Genomic DNA, 23,847 nt, shown 5'->3' with positions numbered 1-23,847 from the left:
CCCTGCAGCAGTTCCAGATTGAGATTGGAGAAGTCAGCAAAGTCAGGCAGCAAACCATGCGGTGGGGCAGCTAGTAGCCTCCATGGTGGATTCCCAACTCGGGCACAGAGAGGTCAAAGTTTTATTAGGATCTGAAGCAATGAGGAGTCCAGTCGGTGCTGAGATGTGGCATGTGGAGAAGAGGTGACAGTTTAAGTACTGTTTAAGTGTCTTCCAGGCCCTCAGGAGTCAAGAGAGAGTACTTCCTCCTTTTCTTCTGCTTATGTCTCTTGTGGGGAGATGTGCTTCCTCTTCTCCTTCCTTTTAGCCAGATGGACCTCTGAGTGGATCTCAGTGCCAAGACAGGGGCAATGGAGGATAGGTTTGGTGTCAGAGAAGAGGGGCAGTGGTGCTGAGTGAGGGTAGGCACCAAAATGTAGGCTGCCTGCATCACCATCAAGGTTACTGGGATCTGAATAGATGATGCTGATTTGGTCTTCCATGTCACTTTTAGTTTAGCCTGGTTTGGGACCTGGCAGGTTCCCAAGACATGGGAAGGGTGTCTTCACTAAACTGTTCTATGCTACTCTAAATTAACAATTTTCTTGTAAATATCAAGCTAGACTAAGGGAAGTTCTAGCCTGAGGAAATGAAAGCGAGTTCAGTTTGCTCTCTGTAGTGGCAGCAAATGAACAGAGGTGGGTGAGATCTGGCTGATCTCCTTTAAATAGGGCAATGAAGTCATCCTCATATGAGATCTCCTGAGCACCCTACAACAGACACTGCTATTCGAGGCAGTTCCACAGCTCAGTGAGAATGCACAATGGCCCTCAAACAAAAAAAATCAATTGTTCCTTTTCTTTCTAGCTATTCTAATTGCATTGAGCACATAACTATCACTAAAAAGCCCAGACATAATTTCTGCCTCTGATTAAAGTACTAACCAACATCACATTCAAATGAGGCTTTGCATGACATATGCCAACCAATGCACTTCTCTTGGGTCCAATTTCCTTCTCCTTCCCTCTGGCTATGACTCACTTCAGTTCTCTTTGCTCCATCCTCTCTCAAGCCTTCTGGCCACCCTCCTCTAGGAATAGCAGCTCAATACTGCTGGGCTTGATACGACCCAGCCTACACCCAGACGACTGCTATTGCCCTGGTCCTACAGGCAGGAAGCCCTACATTTTTACTTGCCTGGATAGCACTTCACTTATCCCAAGCAATAGAATTTCCCTCAGCGTGTTTGCTCCCTTAATTGCCTGATATTCAATGAATTCTGCACAAGTTTACTGCTTCTGATATAGTTAAAGAATTTCCTGCTATTTGTTTTTATATCTGACTAACTTCTCTTCAAATACCCTCTTAGGATAGGTCTACCCTACAAGTGCTACACAGCAGCATGGACACTTGTTTCAGTGACAGAAGGGTTTTTTCTGTCACTGTAGTAAATCCACCCCCTCGAAAGGCAGTAGCTAGGTTGATAGAAAAATTCTTCCATTGACCTAGCAGTGTGTATAGCGGGGCTTAGGTTGGCTCAATGGTGTGAATTTTTCACACACTGTGAGCAACATAGTTAGACTGACTTAAGTTTTAGGTCTAGACTAGGCCATAGCCTAATTTCCATCTAAGATTTTACCTGGACTAAGTTAATGCTTCTATTTACTTCATTTCAACTGGATGTCCAGTTTTTGAAGTTTGGGTTAAATAAGCTATTGAATCTTGCTGTTAAACCATATTTGCTTATCACCAGTACTCCTTATGTACTTACAGTAACTTAACGTTGTAGTTATGTTCCTGAAAAAATGCAATTTTAAGCAAAACGATGTTAAGCAAATCCAATTTCCCCGTAAGAATTAATGTAAATGGGGGGAGGGGTTAGGTTCCAGGGACACACACAGTATAAGTTTTAAACAAAAAATTTAATACTGTACTAATACTGTACACAGCAATGATGATTGTGAAGCTTGGTTGAGGTGGTGAAGTTAGAGGGTGGAAGAGGGTGGGATATTTCCTGGAGAATGCCTTACTGCTAAATGATGAGCAAGCATTGGGCTGAGCCCTCAAGAGTTAACACATTGTTGTTAATGTAGCCTCACACTCTACAAGGCAGCACGAATGGAGGGAGGGGAGACAGCATTGCAGACAGAGAGAGAGAGACACCCTGTGTGTGTGGGAGAAAGATGCACATTGCCCCTTTAAGTATGCTGACCCCACTTTAAGTACATTGCCTTTAAAAAAAATCAGGAAGTTGAGACAGCAGCTGTGGCCAGCAAGCTCTCTCCATCCTGAGCCTTGTCCTGTCCCCAACCCTGCTCTATATGGAGAAGGAGTAAGCGGGGGGTGGGGGGAGCAAGGGTAGGGGGAGGCGGAAACCCTGACATTAGCCCCCCCTCTATCCTGCTTCCCTGCACAGCAAGCAGGAGGCTCCTGGGAGCAGCTCCAAGGCAGAAGGCAAGAGCAGCACATGGCAGTGGGGGGAGGGACAGCTGAACTGCCTGGCAATTGGTAGCCTGCTGGGCAGCTGCTGCACAGGGAACTTAGAGGAGCTGACGGGGGACTGCCGGTCCACCCTGGTTCCAAGCCCCCACTAGCTACCTCCAACGGGTTGCTCCTCCTACAAGCAGTGGACAAAGCAGGCGGCTGCCAAACAATGTTATAAGGGAGCATTACACAACTTTAAACAAGCATGTTCCCTAACTGATCAGCAACTAACAACGAAAAAACATTAACCGGGATGACTTTAAGTGAGGAGTTACTGTATTTCAATAACAAAATGTTTAAAGTTAATGAAAACAAGGTGATTGTTTTTGGAGGAGAACCTAAACATTCTTCTGAAGTGTTGGAAACCCAAACATACCAGCACTTTGCCAGAACGGGAGACCTAGTCAAACAAAACTAGTCTAATTTCACTAACAAAGCTGAGTGAAGTATGATAAAGTGAACTATTGCATCAATAAGGAAGTCAATTTGATTTTTAAAATCGCTGGTTTTAATCATTTATGGGATAGTAACAAGGCAAACAACTTATTTTAATTTACAGTGAACCTTTGATCTTCTGATGCAATGATGCCTGTGAATGACCATAAAATTAATATAATAATAGTTTCTTGGGTGCCTGAAGTCATTTGTCTTTTGGATTTATACCATGCACACAGCAGAGAGTAAAAAGTACGTTCCCCTCACCCTCCTTAGAAATAAGTACTGCATCACATCTTTATTGCTGCTTAACTGAGATTTACTCACAGCTTCAGAGTTATCGATGAAAGGGTCTGTTTCATCGTAGCCATAACCTATATCGATCAGATCCTGCAAGCGATCCTTTCGATGCTTGTGACACTTCCCACCCTGCAAAGAAAACAAAACTGTGGTAAGCCAGTCTGGGAATCACACTGTTCTGGTATCAAATGAAGTCTGCGAAACAGGAACAGGAACCCTGGAAGGATGGCTCAATTTAGGAGACTACTAATCAGATAGAGTTTTTCACCTCTTGGACACTTGGGACAACTCTGAACTAGTGAATATAGAAACCAAAAAGCCATTAATATCCAATGGCTACATTTTAACTTATGCAAAAAATTAGTTGGCTGGACGTGCAATTCTTTATAACATCCACACCAGAAACCACGAACAAAGTTTACATCAGATTGACCAAATGGTGGTTTATGCAGGAAGGGACATATGAATCTTTATCGCATCTGGCACGTAAATATCTTGCGATGCCGGCTACAACAGTGCCATGTGATTGCCTGTTCTCACTTTCAGGTGACATTGTAAACAAGAAGCGGGCAGCATTATCTCCTCCAAATGTAAAAAAATTGTTTGTCTGAGCAATTGGCTGACCAAGAAGTAGGACTGAGTGGACTTTTAGACCTTAAAGTTTTACATTGTTTTATTTTTTGAATGCAGTTTTGGGTTTGTTTGTTTGTTTTTAAACATAATTCTACATCTGTAAGCTCAACTTTCATGATAAAGAGATTGCACTACAGTACTTGTAGTAGGTGAACTGAAAAATACTATCTCTTGTTTTTTACAGAGTAAATATTTGTAATCAAAAATATAAAGTGAGAACACTTTGCATTTTGTGTTGTAATTGAAATCAATATATTTGAAAATGTAGAAAACATTCAAAATATTTAAATAAATGGTATTCTATTAACAACAGCGCAATTAATCGAGATTAATTTTTTTAATCACTTGACAGCCCTCATCATAAAGTATTATAGCTGCAGGCAGACAAACACAAATGTGAAGAACAAAGCCTCTTGTCTTTAAAAAAATTTTTTTTTTTAATAAGATGACTTGAGCATATCCCTTTCAATAGCAAATGGCAACTAAGGAAAAAATATACAAGGGCAAATTTAGCTTTTGGTTTGAGCTTCCTGGTTTAATTTTGTAACACCTTCCCCAACACCTCCTTCATTCAAAGAGCAGGTCAAACTTGGAATAACTTCATGTCACTACACGTGAATTATATACATCTATATAGCTCATTACCCTAGTATATATCTATATAGCCAATTACCCTAGTATGGGAACACTTCACAATCTTTAATATATTTATATTCACAAAACATCGGAGGTAGGGAAGTATTACCACCATTTTATGGATGGGAAACTGAGGCACAAAGGAACTAAATGATTCACCTAAGGTCTCACAGGAAGTCTGTGGCAGAGTATGGAACAGAACTCAGGTCTCCAGATTAAATATTTATATTTGATACATGTAGACAACCATTTCCTTCCCTAAAATACTCTCATGGAAGAATTCTGCTTTTGGAAAGGAAGTAGATTGAGGGATGCCCTAACAATGATAAAATAAACATCCCCCTTGACAGAACGAACAGGAGCAAGGCCAATAGATAAACATATGGAGCAGGGCTTGAATGACTACTTTGTGTGTCCCCATAATTTAAATATCTTTTTACAGGAGAAAATAGAAGCTGCCTTGGTTAAGGACTAACAGAACTCTAACATTTTCCTTAAGACCCAGGCCAGCTATATCACTGCACTGAGAAATGCTATCAGGCAGTAATTTTAATATGGTCCTCTAGCAATATTACCAGGGAAAGAGTGCTTCTCGTGGGCATGCTCGCACTCTGCTGCAGATGGTCTGCAGTCACAACTGTAATACCCACTTGTAGACACCACCTGAGATACTGGAGTCTGAGACCTGCTTGTGGATACCATATGTATCCAAACCAGGTGAACCTGGGCTTAAGTTGTCAGAAAGTGGATTCTTGGGTTGGAATGAAGTGAAGTGTCCTAACACTGAGCCACTAACCAAAACTCTTAGTACCCCAAGACTATTATTGGTGCTGGCCATCCAAACTTCCAAAAAAACATCAAAGCTTCCACCTTTTCACATGCAACTTTATCATCTGTACCTGTACGAATAAAGACAAGATGTAGCAACATATTACAATCCGCTGCATTTCAAAAATAATCAAGTAACAACGTCAAAGAAAATCCCTAGTCAAATCAAAGCCATTCACTGAAAAAGTCAAAGATTACATCCATTTCAGCTAATTCAATCTGATATATACATCACTCAAGGTATTGTCTATGTCTCTTATCGAAGTTATTCAAGAGACCCCACCTACCAATGTGGAAATAAACGTGGTGCTTTTAAGATGCACAGAGACAGTGCTTAGGTAAGTTTCAGAATCAGAAGCCTATTCAGTTTTAGTTGCAGATACCAGTGGCAGTTGAAGAGGAAGGACCAAGTACCTTTCAGTTCATTACTTTTTTTCATAGTAAAGTATGCACTGTGTAATTGTGTCTTTTCATCATATTAAACGTGATGTGCAGAAAACCATGTATTGAATTATTTTGAACACAAAGACAATGAAAATACTTCATTGCACAATATGCACCCAAAACTTAATGAGTTGAACTGTGCCTGATGATTCCATCCTTTTAAGTGACTTAAGCCTCTACATCCAGAAGAAAGAATAAGGTTCTGGGTCCACTCTCCCTCCTAGCATCTGTAATCTATGTGGTGTTTGAAAGCTCAGCGTGATCTTAGAAAAATTACATGGATTGGTCATTTAGATAGTAATGTGAAGCACGGACCATAGACTTGATTTAGTCAGGGAAGGGAAGTGGCTGCATGGATCAAGTGGAGAATGGGGCCATTCAGAGCATACTTTTTGTGTTGAAGTCTAATGTTTGCAGGAGTCAATCCACCTAGAAAATTCTGCCTGACCAAATGAGCAGCTATGTAAAGGTGTCCCTGTTCAAATGCTCACAGTATGCATCTACATTTATGGAAAAAATTTCTACTGGCATGCTTTTTCCCTTCCCCTTTTTCATTTGGTTCAATGAGACTTATGCCTGATTTTTATTTATTTATATATATTACACACACAAGTCTGCTTGAAAACTAGCCTATGCATAAGGTTCTGATGCTGGCTATTTACCAGCTGAATCAACAGGGTGTTCCGGTGAAACACAGCATCCAGATGAGTGGTCCCCAAACTTTTTCTGTCATGCCCCCTCTTACCAGTAATGGAATCTATCAGAGCCATGGTCGGGGGCCAAGCTGCAGTTTGGGGCCACGGACCCAGACTGGTGCTGGAGCAGAGCTGGGGGCAGAGCAGGGCTGGGTGGTGCTCCATCCCCACTCCCTGTACGGGCTGGCCCAGGCCCCGCTGTGCCCACCCTGAACATTCCTTCATGCCCCCTAGGGGAGCATGTCCCACAGTTTGGGGAACTCTGATCTGGATACTTTAGTGACTGACACTATAAACACTCAATTAGAGCATTTAATTCCATTCTCAATATATACAAACATTAACCAGTTCATTTTCCAAAAAGAATTAGTTTTTAAATCTCTACAAACCAGAAAAAAGTTCTACTTCACTGTGAGTGAACTTTTTTTTTTTTTTTTTTTTTTTTTTTTTAAGTTACAAGGGAAATGGGAGGTGAAAACTGACCTTAGAATAGGAGTTTAGTTGCACCTTTAAATACAAAAAAATTGTCTCTCCGAAAAATTTTAAGACATTACCAAGGAAATGCATTTCATAAGATAATGATATACTGTATACAAATATTGTTAACACTTTAAATTTTTCTCAAGTTCAGTAAGTGCCATCTTGCTCTTTTATTATTAGACAGGGTAAACAATAGTATTCAACTGCCTTTTTCTATACCAGACATTTTACGTACCTATGTCATCTCTCCTCATTAGCAATCTCATCCCCCATAACACGTCTAAGGCATTGTGTCTAAAACACAATTATCTCTGTATAATATATTGATATCATAGACTGAATTTTTCCTATCAAAAAGGCAAGTTTCCTTAATAGGATGGGAAAAATTCCAGAGAAGTCAGAAATCAGTTTACATAGGGACATTAATATCAAAAGTCTTTTTGTTAGTGAAAGGCACCACACTTCAATATCCAGGGCTGTTAGTCTTCTAAATTCGATTAACTTGTTTTTATTGCCAGCTCATAATGTATCATCTAAGACTATCCATGTGAATTTAAGGAGCTGGCTGGGTGTGGTCTTATCTAACATCTCTTGGTTTCTACTTTGACATTTATTAGTGGAAGCTTTTTTCACGGTGGACTATTTAAAAATCAAAGCAATTCAAATAAATCAATCAAGATTTGAATTACCAAGCAGGGAACATTGATTTAAACAAACTGATTTTAATCATGCTTCGCATTTGTACTTTTTAGCTATTTTCTTAAGGAAAAAGCTGCATCTCATTCATTGGTGACCATTTCAAACATGCTTATTTGCAACTAAATGTAGTTTTTACACTAAATTCAGTAATTTTTTTATTAACCAGGAGGCTAAACTCTATACACATTTATTTAAGCGATTACATAGCTTAACATATTTATTTGGATTCTGAATTTTTTTTAATGTTAGTAAATGGCGATTTCTTATTTACTAGATGATTAATTTTTACTTATGATTTCTGTCAAGTTCGCTATGGATTGAAATTGGAAATAAATAAAAAAATGCACAACAGCATTTAGTTTTTTTATTAGTTAATATAATTACCTTAAAAGGTGCTAGACACAAGAAACAAGTTTAATCAAAAGAACTTTTGCATTTAAAACTCACTGATTTATTAAACAAAGAAAATATCTGCAATTAGTAAATTAGTGCAATTAGTGATTGTTTCTGGTCACCATATCCTTCAAGATTTTAGAAACTAGCAGATCTCATCCTCTCATGCCTACTTTTTATTCACACATTTGAAGAAGAAACAAGCTTTCCTTGTTTTTCATTCCCAATCAGTTTTTCAACTCTGAATGAACTACTCATTGAACTAAACTAATTGAATTAACTGAAATGAAAAATATTCTCTGCACCGGCAGTTACTGCCGTCAAACTCTGGTTCCAGGTGCTTAGCCCATGACTTCCCCCAGTTCAGTGGTTTGACTTTCTTTGAAAATTTCAGCACCAAATATACTACTTAATATTTTTAAGGGATTTTAATAGATTATAGTAAATTTAGGCCTTTACAGATGTGAAATTATGACAACCTATGTAAAAAAAATTATTTTGATTTCAATTTCAATTTATTTTTTTTTAAATCACTGATTTGGTGATATCCACCCTGGCTTGTTTACATTACTACACAGTGTTGTTCAAATTACTCTCAGTACTATTTTAGTGTTTGTCCCCAGCAGCCTGCAAGTTTTTTGTGATGTGGCAGCTGCCAGATAAAACTCATTCAAGACTGAAATTTCTTTTATACATTCCAATAGAGGCATCCCAAAACAAGTATGGCTCTATCTTGCTGCATCTACATTTGAAGTAGAATGTACCAACTATTTAACAGTGCCCAATACTACTACACAACAATTCAGGAAAAAAAAGAATATGGTATCAAATAGGGCTTACACAACTAGTGTTAGGAAAAAAGATCACGAGTAAGGCTATGATTCTGTCACAGAGGTCACGGATTTGGTGATTTTAAGAGATGTCCACGAGTTCTTGAAAATTCCAATAAAAGCATTAGATTTGAGGAGAAATCACTTATTTCCTTTAACATCTGCAGTACAAGTGTTGAAAATAACGGTTTGTGCACTGTTGTTGCTGAGACCAACGTTAGTGAGTAACAAGCAGGGCATTACTGGGTAACAAGCTAAGTTACAGGCAGCGGGGCTCAGGCTTTAGCTTTAGCCCAGAGCGGCAGGATACAGGCTTCGGCTTTCAGAATCATGGAAAGCTCTGTTAGTAAATGACCATTTGAACCCTCTAACAATTAATCTTGTCAGTAGATCTTGTCAAAGTTATATGTTTAATAGACAATTTAAAAGCTTCTGTATTGATTTAGTGAAAACTGAACTAGTATGTGTACATTTCTGTGATTTACTGTTTATTGCCCGCATCCTGTCAGTGACTTTTAATACAAATACCTGTGGCAAAATCATGGTCTTAATCACGATAACCAGAGTGGTCAGTACCTACATTTTTATCTTTCATCCAAAAAACTGCACCATCCGAATTTTTGTTTTTTGGGGGGTTTTAAATAATGACGGACACATCTGAAGACTAGGAGAAGTGGACTGTGATGATAGCATGGGGAAAAGAATCTTCTTGCAGAGCGGTCTGCATCACTGGTACAAATATAGAGAGAAGAGTACCATCTATTGTCACCATCCTTGTATTCTGCAGCACATACGTTTTTTCTCTGAGATTTCCCATCCAGTACTGAAGAAGTGCAACTGACTTCTTCCCTTGAGAGATCTATCATGAGTACAAACCACTGTATAACAGGTGCAGGTATTTGCTTAGGGAACTCACCTAAGAATGTTCCAAGGCACAGATAATAGCTAGTTGAGTTTTTTTCATTAGTGTAGCCTTATCAGACAAAGTGTGTCCATTACAAACTGAGCAAATTAAATAAGATGAGAAACTTGACTGATATAGGTATAAGAAGCAGCTGCGAAGTCAGAGTAGCAACCATACCCAAAAAACCCCTGAAAATGTTAGCAACCAATGTTATTACTAAAAAATGGGATGTTACAGTAGCTCTGCTAAAATACTCACATATTTTGCCTCAAATTTCTTGGCCAGCATTTCCACCTCATACCGCTCACGTTGTTCATCATTAAATGGATCTTCTGAGTGGGTAGGTTTCTTCTGAGAGAAGAGAGGTGGAAATTACACATTCATTCTGTTTCACAGAAAGACATGATGAAATGAAGCCTTATTTAATATCAAATTGTGTTCTAATAGCAATATACACAGATGAACTTTTCTGATTCCAATAGCTATTAAAAAGGAGTTAGAACTATTCAGATCAGTCAGAGCTACACAATTGCCCTTTTACTCATCTATCCTATATTTCAGTTCATAACTCTTTTGCTGGCATATCTGAAATCAGGCATATTCCAAGGTACAGTATACCCATTTGCCCAAATAGTTATCCTACCTGGCAAACCTCAGCATTTGGCAGACATGGGAGAACTGCTGTTTGAGGAGCAACAAAAGGAAGAATTACCTCCAACCAAATGTACTCTCTTATTGTTTATCAACACCATTTGGATGTGATATTTTGTGATGATAAAAAGATGAATTTGGTATGTTTTCAGCATGGAAGCAATGCAAAAGAACTATGACGCTCAATAAAGTGTAGCCAAAATGGAAAAGAGGGTAATTCCCTTTGCATTCTCTCACCAGCTCCTCCTGGCTCCTTCAAACAATAAGGAGTCACAGTACATACTGTCCACATCTGCTGCTATGGCAGCCATAGGGATGATGCAAACTAGAGATTATGACCTCACTGTACAAATAAGCAGGAAAGAGGTACTGGTTTCAAAAAAGCCATTTTCACCCAGCTATGGATAAACTGACGTAAGGACTGGGAGGGGGACGAGGGGGGACCTGTAGACAAGAACATAAGGATTTTTGTTCGGGAGTAAGGGGTAGCAAAGGAAGCCGGATTACTTTCCTCAGACAAGATTTCATCTATAGAATAGGGGAGTTGTAACAAAAAATACTAAAATGGTCCACAGAATGTTTTTTCAGGCTAATGCAGTCCTTAATGGATGCCAACTAATTTTGCTGAGCCTGGCCTTTCTATTCTAGTTTTACTTTAGCACTTCAGGATAAGAAAATTAGTGACAATCTAAACTTACAGAAGGATAAGTACCTACTCTAATTAGGACATGGAAGACCAATCTAGGACCAACTAGTTGCAATTCTAGCCCAATGAAGGATTGTGAACTATTCTCTAATTCAGTGTGATGGGGCCACAGTGAAGTGGGTCTGCAAGGCCCACATTTCTAAAGTTCAGAGGGCTTTTGAACCAAGTGCTTAGAGAAGGGGTAGAAGAAATTACTTATCTAAGAAATTCTGTAATGGTATCTAAAATTTACTGCAGGATTAACTAAATTTAACCCCTTGGTCACTTTCATTCCTAAATGGAAAAATCCTGGTCTATACTTAAGTTAGAGAATATATCTTATACTTTAAATGTTACATGAAGACAAAACATTGGCAGCAGAGGTAACAACTTAACAAGCACAATCTTACACTGGCATACATCAGCCCTTTATTTCTAGGTTAATCTTCCTCCTGTTGGGACCCTAAAAGCCACACTAGATTGTAATATCACTTTTGTTTATTAATACCCAGGCTTCTTAACATTTAAGGACAACTATTACTACTGCAATTTACCAAGACATCCTGCTAATCACATGCCACAATCTTTCATACTTAAGAGTTAGTAGAGCACATCTTGTCAGCCCCAAACTAAAAGCCTTGACAAATGAATTTCTCCATCTATCCAGGGGAAAAACAGAGCAAGGGCAGCATAAATTTCTTCCATGTAAACCCGCCATCTGTTTCTGACTTGGGGTGGGAAACCCATCTTTAGGCTGGAAAGAGGAATTCATTCTTCATGGCCGTTAAATTTTTGGGCTCTTCACTGAGTCTGCCAACAAGGGGTCAATTATTATAGTGACATTTAAAAGTTCTAAAACTTCCTTTGGAAATATGTATGACAAAACTGTGAAATATCCTTCCACTTCTTGCAGTAATTATCTGTCTCTTGGGGATTCCTCTCAGGCTATTCCAGTTCTATCAGATACTGTAAGATGGAAAGGTATACTCCCTATCTCGTTACAAAACACCAAACTGTTCAGCAACTCCTTATAAGCAAGTTGGGAGCAAACAAAAGCTTTCAAAAACAAATCTTCTTTTGTGCAATAGTAACATGTAAAAGTCAACAAGTTTATATAAAGACCTTATTTTAAAATCTGGTATACACCTCTACCTCAATATAATGCGACCCGATACAACACAAATTCGGATATAACACGGTAAAGCAGTGCTCTGAGGGGCGGGGCTGCGCACTCCGGTGGATCAAAGCAAGTTCAATATAATGCGGTTTCACCTATAACGCGGTAAGATTTTTTGGCTCCCGAGGACAGCGTTATATCGAGGTAGAGGTGTATTGCTAAAAATTATGCTAAATTCTAAAAGCTAAAACTACTACTTAAAAAAAAAAAAGCCAACAGTGCCAATAACACTTTCAATCTCTGCTGGAAAGGAAGAAATAGACCCAAAGAGATTCTATTGAAAGAGCCATAAAGGATAAGAGTGTTAGTTCTTAAGGCTCATTTAATAAGGATATTTTCCTCATTGCATTAACTGGCAAAACGTTAGTGTGGTTCTTCCACACGACAAATGTCATCAGTTCTCATTTAAACTTGGCGCTCATTTAAACACCATGAAAGCCATTTCCCTGTTATTTTAGTTTGCTTTGAAAAATTGCATCTGTAACATATCCAGAAAAGTGGGAAGTAGACTGAAAAACAGCAGGGCCAAAAGAGATCACCACCACCCCAAGGCCTACGGCCCCTGTATCTCGCAGGGCTACCCTCTCGTCTCATATCTCCCTGCTTTAAGTGAAAAATTCAATACTAGTAGCTACGGATTCACAATTGTGCCTCTATAATATGGCTGGATTAAGTGTTTTCTCCCTTTCTTGATATCCTCATTTAATGGAGTAGACTTTCACTCCTGTCTTTACCTTAACACTTCTTTTTTAAGCCTCTACTGTTCAACAATTTCAAAAGAGAAAGGGAGGAATGAAAATTCAAAGGACCACTTCAAAAGGATGTGTGGCACCTTTGAGACTAACAGAAGTACTGGGAGCATAAGCTTTCGTGGGTAAGAACCTCACTTCTTCAGATGCCACAGGACCCTCTGTTGCTTTTTACAGATTCAGACTAACACGGCTACCCCTCTGATACTTCAAAAGGATGGAGGCTCTTTATGGAAAAAATCTCACCATTTGATGGTTTCACACTGTTCAGGGGAGAGAAGACATCATGAAAGTCATGAAGACTGTTATTATAAAGTAGGACTCTGCAGGGAATTGATAAACATGAGAGCATGTATAATTCTTGTTTTTTCCAATACCTAATGTGAAACATGTTCCCTCTCATCCCAGTGGTACTAAAATCCACTAACCTGCCAATATTTTTTTAACTGGTCTATATGTGAAAGTTGTACTGGTATAACTATCACTGAGGGGGCATGTGTTTTTTAAACGAGTCTAGGTATACCAGTTCTACCCCAGGGTGAACTCAGACTAGTATAGCTTATTCCCATTCCCTTAGAGGAATAGCTATACTGATGAAAGCTTTAAAAACCAGTATATCCATATGCATACAAACAGAAGTTTACACTTTAACTATACTGGCATAGTTAAAGCAATACGACGGTTTTAGTGTAGGCAAGGCCCTTGTCAGCACAACCACTAACAATGGTCAAAACTCATATTTCATCTTCTCTTGCTTCCGAAGAGGGGAAAAGAGATGTGGAAATGAAGTATATCAGATTACTACCTACTAGCCAAATATGAATATTATATGTTACCAGAATTAAATATATTAAGACCTTCAGGGAAAACTGGACTAAAGAAAAGTTGGGAAGAAGTCAACCTCCACAAACACAAAACCTATAAACATTTAACAGCAATTTTCAACTGCCTCTCCTAACACTCCTTAAGGTTCATACAGGAACAGTGAACAATTTGGTATTGTAATATTCCATACAGCCCCATAAGCAATATACAGGTTTCCACCAATGGGCAGACCAGCCATTTAAGTAGCCTGAACTGGCACTGGATGCTCAAAGTAGCTGTAGGAAGGGATCTCACTATGGGAAGTAGATCCCAAAGAAATAATTAAGAGTGAAATTGTTGATTTTCTGTAATCCCTCTATATTTCAAGGATAAAGTGATGCTATTCCTTCCAGAGGAGAAGGTCAAAGAAGGTAGAATATAAGGTTGTAGTACGACCTTCTTGAAAGGCTTTGAATGAGAGCACGGGGCTTATCTATCCAATGCTCTGGATGTTCAAGTCTCATGGTGCTACGGACAATGGCATTTAAGCCTTTTGTAATCAATATATCCACCATAACCAGAAAGATGTCAGCCACCCCCTTTCCTCACCCCCCCTCCAAAAAAGAGAAAACATACCCAAGAATTTTCTATATACTAAAAGAAAAGCAACAATTATGAGTCCTCTAGCGACTTCACTACTGCCAGCATATTATACAAAAAAATGCTCAGATATTATGGTGATGGGCAGCATTCAACACTCAAGAACTGAAAAGAATAGGATAGGCCTAGAGTATCTACTTTAGCATTGCTCCACATGCTGGTCTCTGATGAGCAGCAGGTGCTGCCTATTTCCCATAAAGTTGTATCCAAAAGCTTTTGTTGTAATCCACTCACCAGTGCCAAATGAGTAGCTTTTCTTGGGGAGTTCAGGGGTCTACCCCACCAGTTTTGACCCCCCTTCCCCAGAATTCAGGGTTTTCCCCCCATTAAGTGAAGTTTTCAGCAGTTCTAACATTCCCAATAAGCCGGAGTCTACAGACACATGCCTCCAGCACTGCTACTGCTAACACTGTACTTTTGCCAAGCCAAGAACTTCACACAGCCCTGACTCAGTTTCATCCTGCTGATGAAAACCTTGCAGACAACTGTGACCTGACAGGAGCTGTCAGTTTCACTCTGCAGCTGTTTGGCAGAGCTTAAAACAGCAGGAAAGGCAACACTTGACCCGCTCACAAAGGAGAAAGACCTGGGAGAGGCACGTAATAATAGCAAGGCTTCCCCCACGCACTGGGGTAGCATATTGGAGCCTAAGGAGGGGACTTGTGCTTGAGACACCAGCCAGCAAGTGCGGAGATGGAGCCCCGTCCTCTGCACAGGGCACACGGCAGAGGAGCAGGGCAACTGGGCTCCTCAGCAGCGCGCTGCCCGATCCAACTCCGGCGGAGCCCAGCCCCGTCTAAAAGTCGCTCAGTAACAAGCGCCTTATCTGCGCCGCCGGAGCCGAGAGGCTGCGGGCGCGGCCGGCTGTGAGCCAGACGGGGAGATGGAGCAGGTCCCGCTCCGAGGGCGTCTGTGGGGCGGGCGCTGTGCGCAGCTCCCCGGGGAGGAGTTGGGGTCCCGTACCCGCGGCTCCCCGCACAGCAGCAGCTCGGGGTAGCTGAACTCCACGCAGCTCTCCTCGGTTGGGTCCTTCAGCACCACCTCCAGGCGGACCGTCTGGCGTGGCGGTGGCGCCTCCTGCGGCGGCGGCGGCTCCTGCCGGCTGCTCTCGCGCTGTTGCTGTTGCGCCGGCGGCGGCTCCGGCCGGGGGGGCTCACGCTGCTGCTCAGGCCGGCTGGTCTCACGCGGTGGTTCCGGCCGGGGGCTGGTCTCGCGCGGCAACTGAGCCTGTGGCTCCGGCCGGGAGAGCTCGTGCTGTTGGTCGGGCGGCGGCGGCACCACCTCGCGCCCTAGCAATAGCGGCTGCTCCGGCTCGCGGCCCCCGGGCTCGCGCTCCAGGGACGGGCTCTCGGCCTCGCGTCGCCTCACGGGTGCCAGACTAATGAACGGCACCCGGCGCGGCTCCGCCATCCTCCGACCCCCACCCCCCCACTCACCGGTCCCCCGCCTCACCCGTACGGCGACACTCCCTCGCCGGCTCCTCCTCCCTCTCCCTCCCTCCCCACCCGATCGGAGCTGCCCCCTACGTTCTCCTCGCTGCTACCACAGCCGCCATTTTGGAACCCCCCCACATAAATAGAAGCAGGCCGCTAGGCCGCGCATGCGCAAGACGACGTGGGCCACGGGCGAACCGCCCCACGTCGCTGTTGTTATTGCTCATCGACTGCTACGTCACGGCAGCCCCAGCGCCCACCCACTGCTGACGCCTGCTCCCGCCCACAGTTGCCTTGGAAATATGCACGCTGCCTGCGGTAAGGCTCTTAAAGGGCCACGAGTGCGGAGGTCACGGCGTGGGGGTTTTGCACAGAGCCAAGCTGGACGGCGGGGGCGCCTCACCGCGAGGCCTGCGCGGGGCACGGACTTGGGCCGCGCCGTGACCCCCATGGCGGGGCTGCAGCGCGAAACGCAGGGCCCAGCTGCCGGGCGGGCCGCCAGAGGCGCCCCCCCTTCCCCAGGGAGCAGCGGGGCCCACCCCAGCGGCTGGGCCCGTCCGGTGCGGGTGCGTGTGACGCGGTTGGGGAGGGGCTGGCTCCTGAGTCCTGACCCGCTTCACTCAGCTGCCCGGATTGGGCCTTCCTCACGGCGCCACCAGCAGAGGTCTCCCAGCGAGCCCCGGCCCCGTTGGGGACGGCACATTTTGGTTTAGTAAAATCCTTCTCCTGCTCCAGGAGTGCCGGGCCCAGTCCTACCCGTGGCGCAAGCCAGCCAGGGGGGCTCAGCTGTCATCTTTGAAGGCAAAACAGGAAAGTATCCCGCTGTAGAGGAAAGACAGGAGAGAATGAGACCAATATGGCTGCAGCAGAAGCTCTTTATTAACCGGAAAATCAAAAAAGAATCTTACAAAAAGTGGAAACATGGACAGATTGCCAGGAGTACAAAAGATTAGCACATGGATTTAGTGATAAAATCAGAAAGGCTAAGACACAGCAAGGGACAGTTACAGCTAGCAAGGGACAAAAGGCAATAAGAAGTGAGTCTAAAATACAGTAGGAGAAAGAGGAAGGAAAGTGTAAGGCCTTTACTTCACTGGAGAGGCGAGTGAATAATGGATGACACCATCACCAAGAAAGCTGATGTGTTTAATACCATTTTTTTTCCCAGTCTTCACTAAAAAGGTTATGACTAGATGTTTAACACAATGTTAACAATAAGACAAAAGGAACACAAGCCAGAAGAGGGAAATAACAGATTAAAATATTATGATAAATTAGATGTATTCAAATGGTCTGGCCCTGATGAAATCCACCTCAGATTTACTTAAGGAACTATGTGAAGCAATCTTGGGACTATTAGTTACCTTCAAGAACTGAATGAGTACTCATATCTTTCTCCTTTTTGTCCTCCTCTTTTGTAAACTAATAACAAAAGGGGAGGGTAAAAAGAGGGAAAATATGCCCACTTATTTAGCACAGAATCACAATGTTGAGAACATTAATCAAGGAACCAGAGGGCATGAAGAAAATAAATTCTTTCGTTGGCTATATACCAATGCCAGGATCGTGGGTAAAATAAATAGACTTGGAATTCCTCATTTATGAGGGTAAGTTTGAGATAGTTAATATTACTGAAACTTGATGGTATGACTTGCACAACTGGAATGATAAAAATCAATGACTATTACCTATTTAGGGATCAAGTGGGCAAAAGGGGAACAGGAGTGGCACTCTGGGCATTGCCTGGTTCTGATAACTTTAAAGAACATTATCTTAAATGCTTGTGGCTTGATGTCCAAACAGATAAAGCACACAATGGTGCCTGCTACAGACTACCAGTTAACACTAGGGAATAAGATGACTAGCTCCTGATGCACCTCTCGATAGTGAGTAGGAAAAAAGCTATGTGACCCTGGGATACTTCAGTTTGAGTACTAGCAGTCTCATAGTGCCAGTACTAAAATCTCCTTGCATGAGGAACAAATTTTTAATAATGGGCTCTTCAGTCTTGCAGAGAAAGGTATAACAAGATCCAATGGCTGGAAGTTGAAGCCAGCCAAATTCAAATAGGACATTTTTTAACAGAGTAATTAACCATTGGAACAATTTAGCAAGGTTCATGATGGATTCTCCATCACTGGCAATTTTAAAATCAAGATTGGATTTTTTCTAAAAGATCTGTTCTAGGAATTATTTTGGGGAAGTTCTGTGGCCTGTGTTATACATAAGGGCAGACCAGATTATCACAATGTTCCCTTCTGGCCTTGGAATCTATGAAAATTCATGGAGCATGCATGAGAGGCTAGAGGACTGGAGAAGAGCAAACAAAGTACCTATATTTAAAAAAGGACTAAAGAGAACCCAGGGAATTATAAACTAGTCAGCCTGTCTTTGATACTCAGAAAGATACTGGAACAAATTGATTAATTTATAATGTTGATAAATACTAGTTAACATGGATTTATTAAGAACAAATCATGCCAAACCTACTTAATTTCCTTCTTTGACATGGTTATTTGCCTAGTGGATGGGGGGGGGGACAGGAGTACTATGTGTAAATATATTTTGATTTTTGTAAGGCTTTTGACACAATTGTACATGACATTCTAATAAACAAACTAAGAAAATGTGATCTAGATGAAATTACTATAAAGTGGGTGCAAAATTCTTTGCAAAACTGAACTCAGAGTAGTTATCAGTGGTTTGCTGTCAAATGGGAGAGACATATCTATCTACTAGGATTCCACAGGAGTCTGTCCTGTGTCTAGAACTAATCAATATGTTTATTAATGACTGAGATGATGGAGTGGAGAATATGCTTATAAAATTTTCAAATGACACCCAACTGGGAGGGATTCCAAGCACTTTGGAGGACAGAATTAGAATTCAAAAGGACCTAGATATATTGGGGAATTGATCTGAAATCAACAAGATAAAATTCAGTAAAGACAAGTGCAAAGTTCTACACTTAGGAAGGAAAAAATCAAAATGCACAAATACAGAATGGGAAATAATTGGGTAAGCAGCAACACTGCAGGAAATCTCATAGTTATAGTAGCTCATAAATTGATTATGAGTAACAATGTGATGCAGTTTCAGAAAAAGCAAATATTCTATATCTTGTGTATTAAGAGGACTGTTGTATGTAAAACATGGGAGGTAATTGTTCCACTTTATGTGGCATTGGTGATGGCCCAGGTGGAGGATTGTGTCCAGTTTGGGGTACCACACTTTAGAAAAGTTGTAGACAAACTGGAGAGAGTCCAGAGGAGAGCAACAAAAAAGATAAAACTCTTGACCTATGAGGAAAGGTTTAAAAAATGGGATATGTTTAGTCTTGAGAAACGAAGACTGGGGGGCAGGAACCTGATAAGTCTTCAAATATGTTAAGGGCTATTATAGAGAAGATGGTGATCAATTATTCTCCATGTCCACTGAAGGTAGGGCAAGAACTAATGTGCTTAGCCTGCAGCATGGGACTCTTATTTTAGATATTAGGAAAAACATTCTAACTATAAGACTAGTTAAGTATTGGACTAGCTTATCAAGGGAGGTTGTAGAATCCCCATTATTGGAGGTTTTTAAGAACAGGTTAGACAAACATCTGTTAGGGATGGTCTAGGCATAATTGGTCTTGCCTCAGTGTGTTGGGATGGAGTGGATGACCTCTCAAGGTTTCCTGCAGCTTTGTATTTCTGTGATCCTGATAGCCGTTGAGCTCTGCTGGTATAAGGGGGTAAGCAAGAGCATGGGATAGTATGGAAATAAAGCAAGGAAAAGAGAGAGTCACTTATTACAGGGTGGGGTGGGGGGCATCCTGACAGCCCTGGTGGGGACATAAAAGTATGCCAAAACAAAAACAAGCTAAATCCCACAAATCCTTTCAAATCACTAACAGGGAACAAAGCATGAAAATATCTTGTGTCCATACAATTCCTGCCAAGAACTTTTTGTAGCTTCATTGTCACCATCACTTAGATATAGACATATCCTGGAAAGGGAAAGCCAGGGCCCAGGAGATAGGTACAGAGTTGTACTAAGAATAAGTTTTAAAAGTTTGCCATGTTGGCAATCCGAGAAAGGGGAGTAGGAGTCTAAGGGTACGTCTATACTTACTTCCTGGTCCGGATGTAAGCGATCGATTTTCTGGGATCGATTTATCGCGTTTTGTCTAGACGCGATAAATCTATCCCGGATCGATCCCGGAAGTGCTTGCCGTCGACGCCGGTACTTCAGCTCAGTGAGAGGAGTACGTGGCATCGACAGGGGAGCCTGCCTGCCGCGTCTGGACCCGCGGTAAGTTCGGACTAAGATACTCAGAATTCAGCTACGTTATTAACGTAGCTGAATTTGCGTACCTTAGTCCGAAGTGGGGGATTAGTGTGGACCAGGCCTTGAATGTAGATTTTTAAGAGGCAATCAGCCATACACTTTTTCAGGGTGGAACAACATATGATGTGTTCTTATTCTGGATAAATGGGGCCAGGGTGGCTTGTCCTATGTTTTGAAGATGTTGTGTAGGATGAACTTAATTCTCAGTTTCCCTTGTCCTCCTGCTCAGCCCACCTCATAGTCTTTCAGTTGCATAGATTAGCCACTGTTTTTTCTCTCATCTGAATTCAAATAGCCTTGGCAAAGATAGTGCAAATCATACTTTTTTACTTGAAAGTGTAAGCCATTGCTTTGTTTCTGAGTAGAAAGAAGCAATAGGAAAAACACTGCTGATGGACTGTAACTCTGAGAAATGTAGGATTTCCCTTTGAAGCCTGGCAGTCTTTGGCAAGTGTTGCTATCCAAGAGGACTTCTCAGCCCTGAAAACTTGCAGCTTTCGTCCAGGTTTTCATAAAAGCAAGTTGTGTTTGGACTCCGGCACCACAATGAATAAAACATATGATTTGTAAAATCACTTTTCCTCTATTGTTTTCTTGAAACTTGTATCTGATGGGGTCAAATGGCATTGCTCTATTCCAGTGGTTCCCAAACTGTGGGTCGGGACCCCAAAGTGGGTCACAACCCCATTTTAATGGGGTTGGCAAGGGCTGGCATTAGCCTTGCTGGGGTCCAGGACTGAAGCCCGAGGGCTTGAGCCCTGAGTATGTGTGGGGGGCCCCTCAGGTAACAGGCCTCCCACCTGGGGCTGAAGCCCTTGGGATTCGACTCTTTCTCCTTCCTCCTCCCACCCCCACAAGAGGGGTGGGGCTTTGGTTTTGGCCCCCCCTCCCAGAATGGCAGGGCTTGGGTGGGCTCAGGCTTTGGTCCCCCCTCCAGGGGTTGTGTAGCAATTATTGTTCTCAGCAAGGGGGCACTGTGCAATGAAGTTTGAGAACCCCTGCTCTACTCTCTGGACGGGCATAGGAAACCATCAAATCAAGATTTACTGACCCTGACAGATTGAAATTTTAGGGGTAGGTTAGGTTCTGTGAGATTAAACTCCATATTTCACTGAAGCTTATTGAGGGAGGAACTTGGTGCTCAGGTAACAGGTCTTGTGTGGGATCCATGGAACTTTGAGCCAGCTGCTGTGAACCCCTTTTGCTGAATACTTGTTTTCAATTTGACAAGGATGTGAGAGCCAACAGAAGATTATTTTTATTTAGAAAAAGGAACACTTGGATACTATCCTCTAGGTTGAGCATGGGCACAACTTGTATTGCAAATTTGAAGACAACCCTTAGGAGGCTATCTACTGTAAAACTAAGTTGTTGGTCGGAAGGCAGAAAAATCACTGGTAAACTGGCTATCTAGATTCTCGACATTCAGAGAAATGATAAATGCAGACCAGCTCAAATTTTTAAGCAATACATAGTAGCTGGAAAACTACCTTGAATTTGCGTTCAATGTGGAGGTTGGGTATAAAGAGTCATATTTGCATATACACCCTGGCCAGATTTTGCGTACAGTGTCTGAATGTTTGTTTCTTTGACAGGAGAAAACAGGAAATAGTGTTAATGGTAAGTGATTGGACTACAGAAAAGTTAGTTAGAGGAAGTTACTTCTTGTAAATATTCTCAAACAACCACTTGTTCTGAATTATGCCATCCCAGACCTTAATGAAAGTAGCAGTCTTCTACCTGCGAGGTTCTGGCAGGCAGAGGCAGCGACTTCCTGAGTTCCCAGGTGGTGCTCGACCCGCCCCTGCTCTGCCCCTTCCCCAAGCCCCACCCCCACCCTGCCTCTTCCTGCTCCCGCTCCTCCCCCAGTGTCTCCTGCGTGCTGCTGAACAGCTGATCACCAGCAGGCGGGAGGTCCTGGGCGAGATAGGGGAGGAGTTGATTAGCAGGGCCTGCCGGTAGGCGGGAGGCACTGCAGGGAAAGGGGAGTAGCTGATCGGTGGGTCCTGAGCACCCACTTGTTTTTTTCCGTTGGTACTCCGGCGCTGGAACACCCACAGAGTCAGCACCTATGCCACAGTCTTCATGGTTATATTTTTCCTCCTCTTGACTTGCGTTACATGATAAGCTTACTGTTATTTGTTGTATATGTCTAATTTAAATTGTGAGATTGCAGCAACATATTTCCTTATTCCTTTGGCACTAGATAATTGTAATCTTAGGTCTGGATCTTTCTTTGGATTTAAATTGCAGTTACCAAGAACAAGTCAACTTATCTGATAAGGAAAGTGGTCTCTTTTTGTATAAATAGGACTTCTGTTTTGGGGGGTTTAGTCATTTCATTTTTCAGGATTTATTTTTTATCAATTTTTGAGTTTTATATAGATGTCCAAAAATTGGGGTTTTGTGGGGCTCTCTTTATACATATGGTAATGAGTAATGTATATTATTACTTATTTCAGCATCATATACTGTAATGAGTAATCTCTTTGAGATGTTCCCTAGTGCACTTTAATGTAGTGCTTTAGTGCATACCAGCAGAGTCTATGTAGACCAATTAATGTGCAACACATTAGTGCACATTAGAAATCACACCTCCAAAGTGCACCATTTCCAGAGTTTATTGGATAAAAACCAATTTCTTTTTTAATCTGGATTGTTTTATGGTGCAAACTTAAAGCCAGAACCTTATGTATAAGCCTACAGTGAAAGTTCTTCTCTTGTCTTTCAGATTATCTGAAGGTTTTTCAGATTAATAGTTTCATTAATGGATTTATCCAGAGAATTTCCTAAGAATATTGCATCATCAGAGAGCCCAGAAGTGCTGAGGGATAGTATATCTAGATCAGAGATTGAAAAGAAGACACATGGCAGCAGATGCAATAAGAGTGGTCATTGGAATCAGTTGTTGCATGAAATATAAACAGAACACAATTCTTTAAGGCAATTCAAACATTTTTGCTGTTGTTGGTCTTCAGAGATTTGTCTGAATGCACCAGCAGGATATTCTGGCGGTTTACCATACAACAAAGTAGTTTGGAAAGAGGAATCAGAAGCCTCTCTCAAAGTGAGTTATGAGTTTTCTGCTTTGTCATCCACTCTATTCTTTGGAGTCAAAGTCCTGTTGCGGGATACATTATCTTTGCAAGTTTCAAGATAAACATTCATTGTAGGGTCATAAACTTTAAAAGACAAGTGTAGTAAATGTACATGTCATGACCATTTATTTTTTTTCTCCTCAGGATGCAACCATTCAGACCAACGTTTAAGTGATCCAGTACAGAATACAGATTCCCTTTTTTGCTTCTTTATTTTGAAGGTTTCCTGTCTGCATAAGACTTAGAGACTGAGGGTACATCTACACTACAGGGGGGAGTCGATTTAAGATACGCAAATTCAGCTACGTGAATAGCGTAGCTGAATTCGACGTATCGCAGCCGACTTACCCCGCTGTGAGGACGGCGGCAAAATCGACTTCTGCAGCTTTCTGTCGGCGGCGCTTACTCCCACCTCCGCTGGTGGAGTAAGAGCGCCGATTCGGGGATCGATTGTTGCGTCCCGATGGGACGTGATAAATCGATCCCCAAGAGGTCGATTTCTACCCGCCGATTCAGGC

General features: G+C 41.9%; 1 protein-coding gene and 1 long non-coding RNA gene across 4 annotated transcripts in view; one reads left to right on the top strand and one right to left on the bottom strand.

Moving 5' to 3' along the window:
• Positions 1–15,876, bottom strand: part of UBN2 (ubinuclein 2) — a 105,554-nt gene extending 89,678 nt beyond the window's left edge. For 2 of the 3 annotated variants that reach the window (XM_034774776.1, XM_034774790.1), the window contains exons 1-3: positions 15,430–15,876; positions 9,999–10,091; positions 3,226–3,327 (exon numbers count right to left, since the gene is read on the bottom strand). In XM_034774776.1, the coding sequence (XP_034630667.1) occupies positions 3,226–3,327; positions 9,999–10,091; positions 15,430–15,876 (642 nt within the window). The remainder of the gene's footprint in view (positions 1–3,225; positions 3,328–9,998; positions 10,092–15,429) is intronic. The other variant, XM_034774782.1, reaches the window with a different exon arrangement.
• Positions 15,877–16,441: 565 nt separating this feature from the next.
• Positions 16,442–23,640, top strand: LOC117879518. Its single transcript, XR_004646290.1, has 3 exons — positions 16,442–17,506; positions 22,963–23,298; positions 23,474–23,640. It is a non-coding gene; the product is annotated as an uncharacterized LOC117879518 (long non-coding RNA).
• The last annotated feature ends 207 nt before the right edge of the window (positions 23,641–23,847 follow it).

The sequence above is a fragment of the Trachemys scripta genome, chromosome 1 (genome assembly GCF_013100865.1).
Source record: "Trachemys scripta elegans isolate TJP31775 chromosome 1, CAS_Tse_1.0, whole genome shotgun sequence".
Classification (NCBI taxonomy): domain Eukaryota; kingdom Metazoa; phylum Chordata; order Testudines; family Emydidae; genus Trachemys; species Trachemys scripta.
The sequence above is the reverse complement of the archived record's forward strand: the minus strand, read 5'-3'. Positions and strand labels throughout refer to the sequence as shown.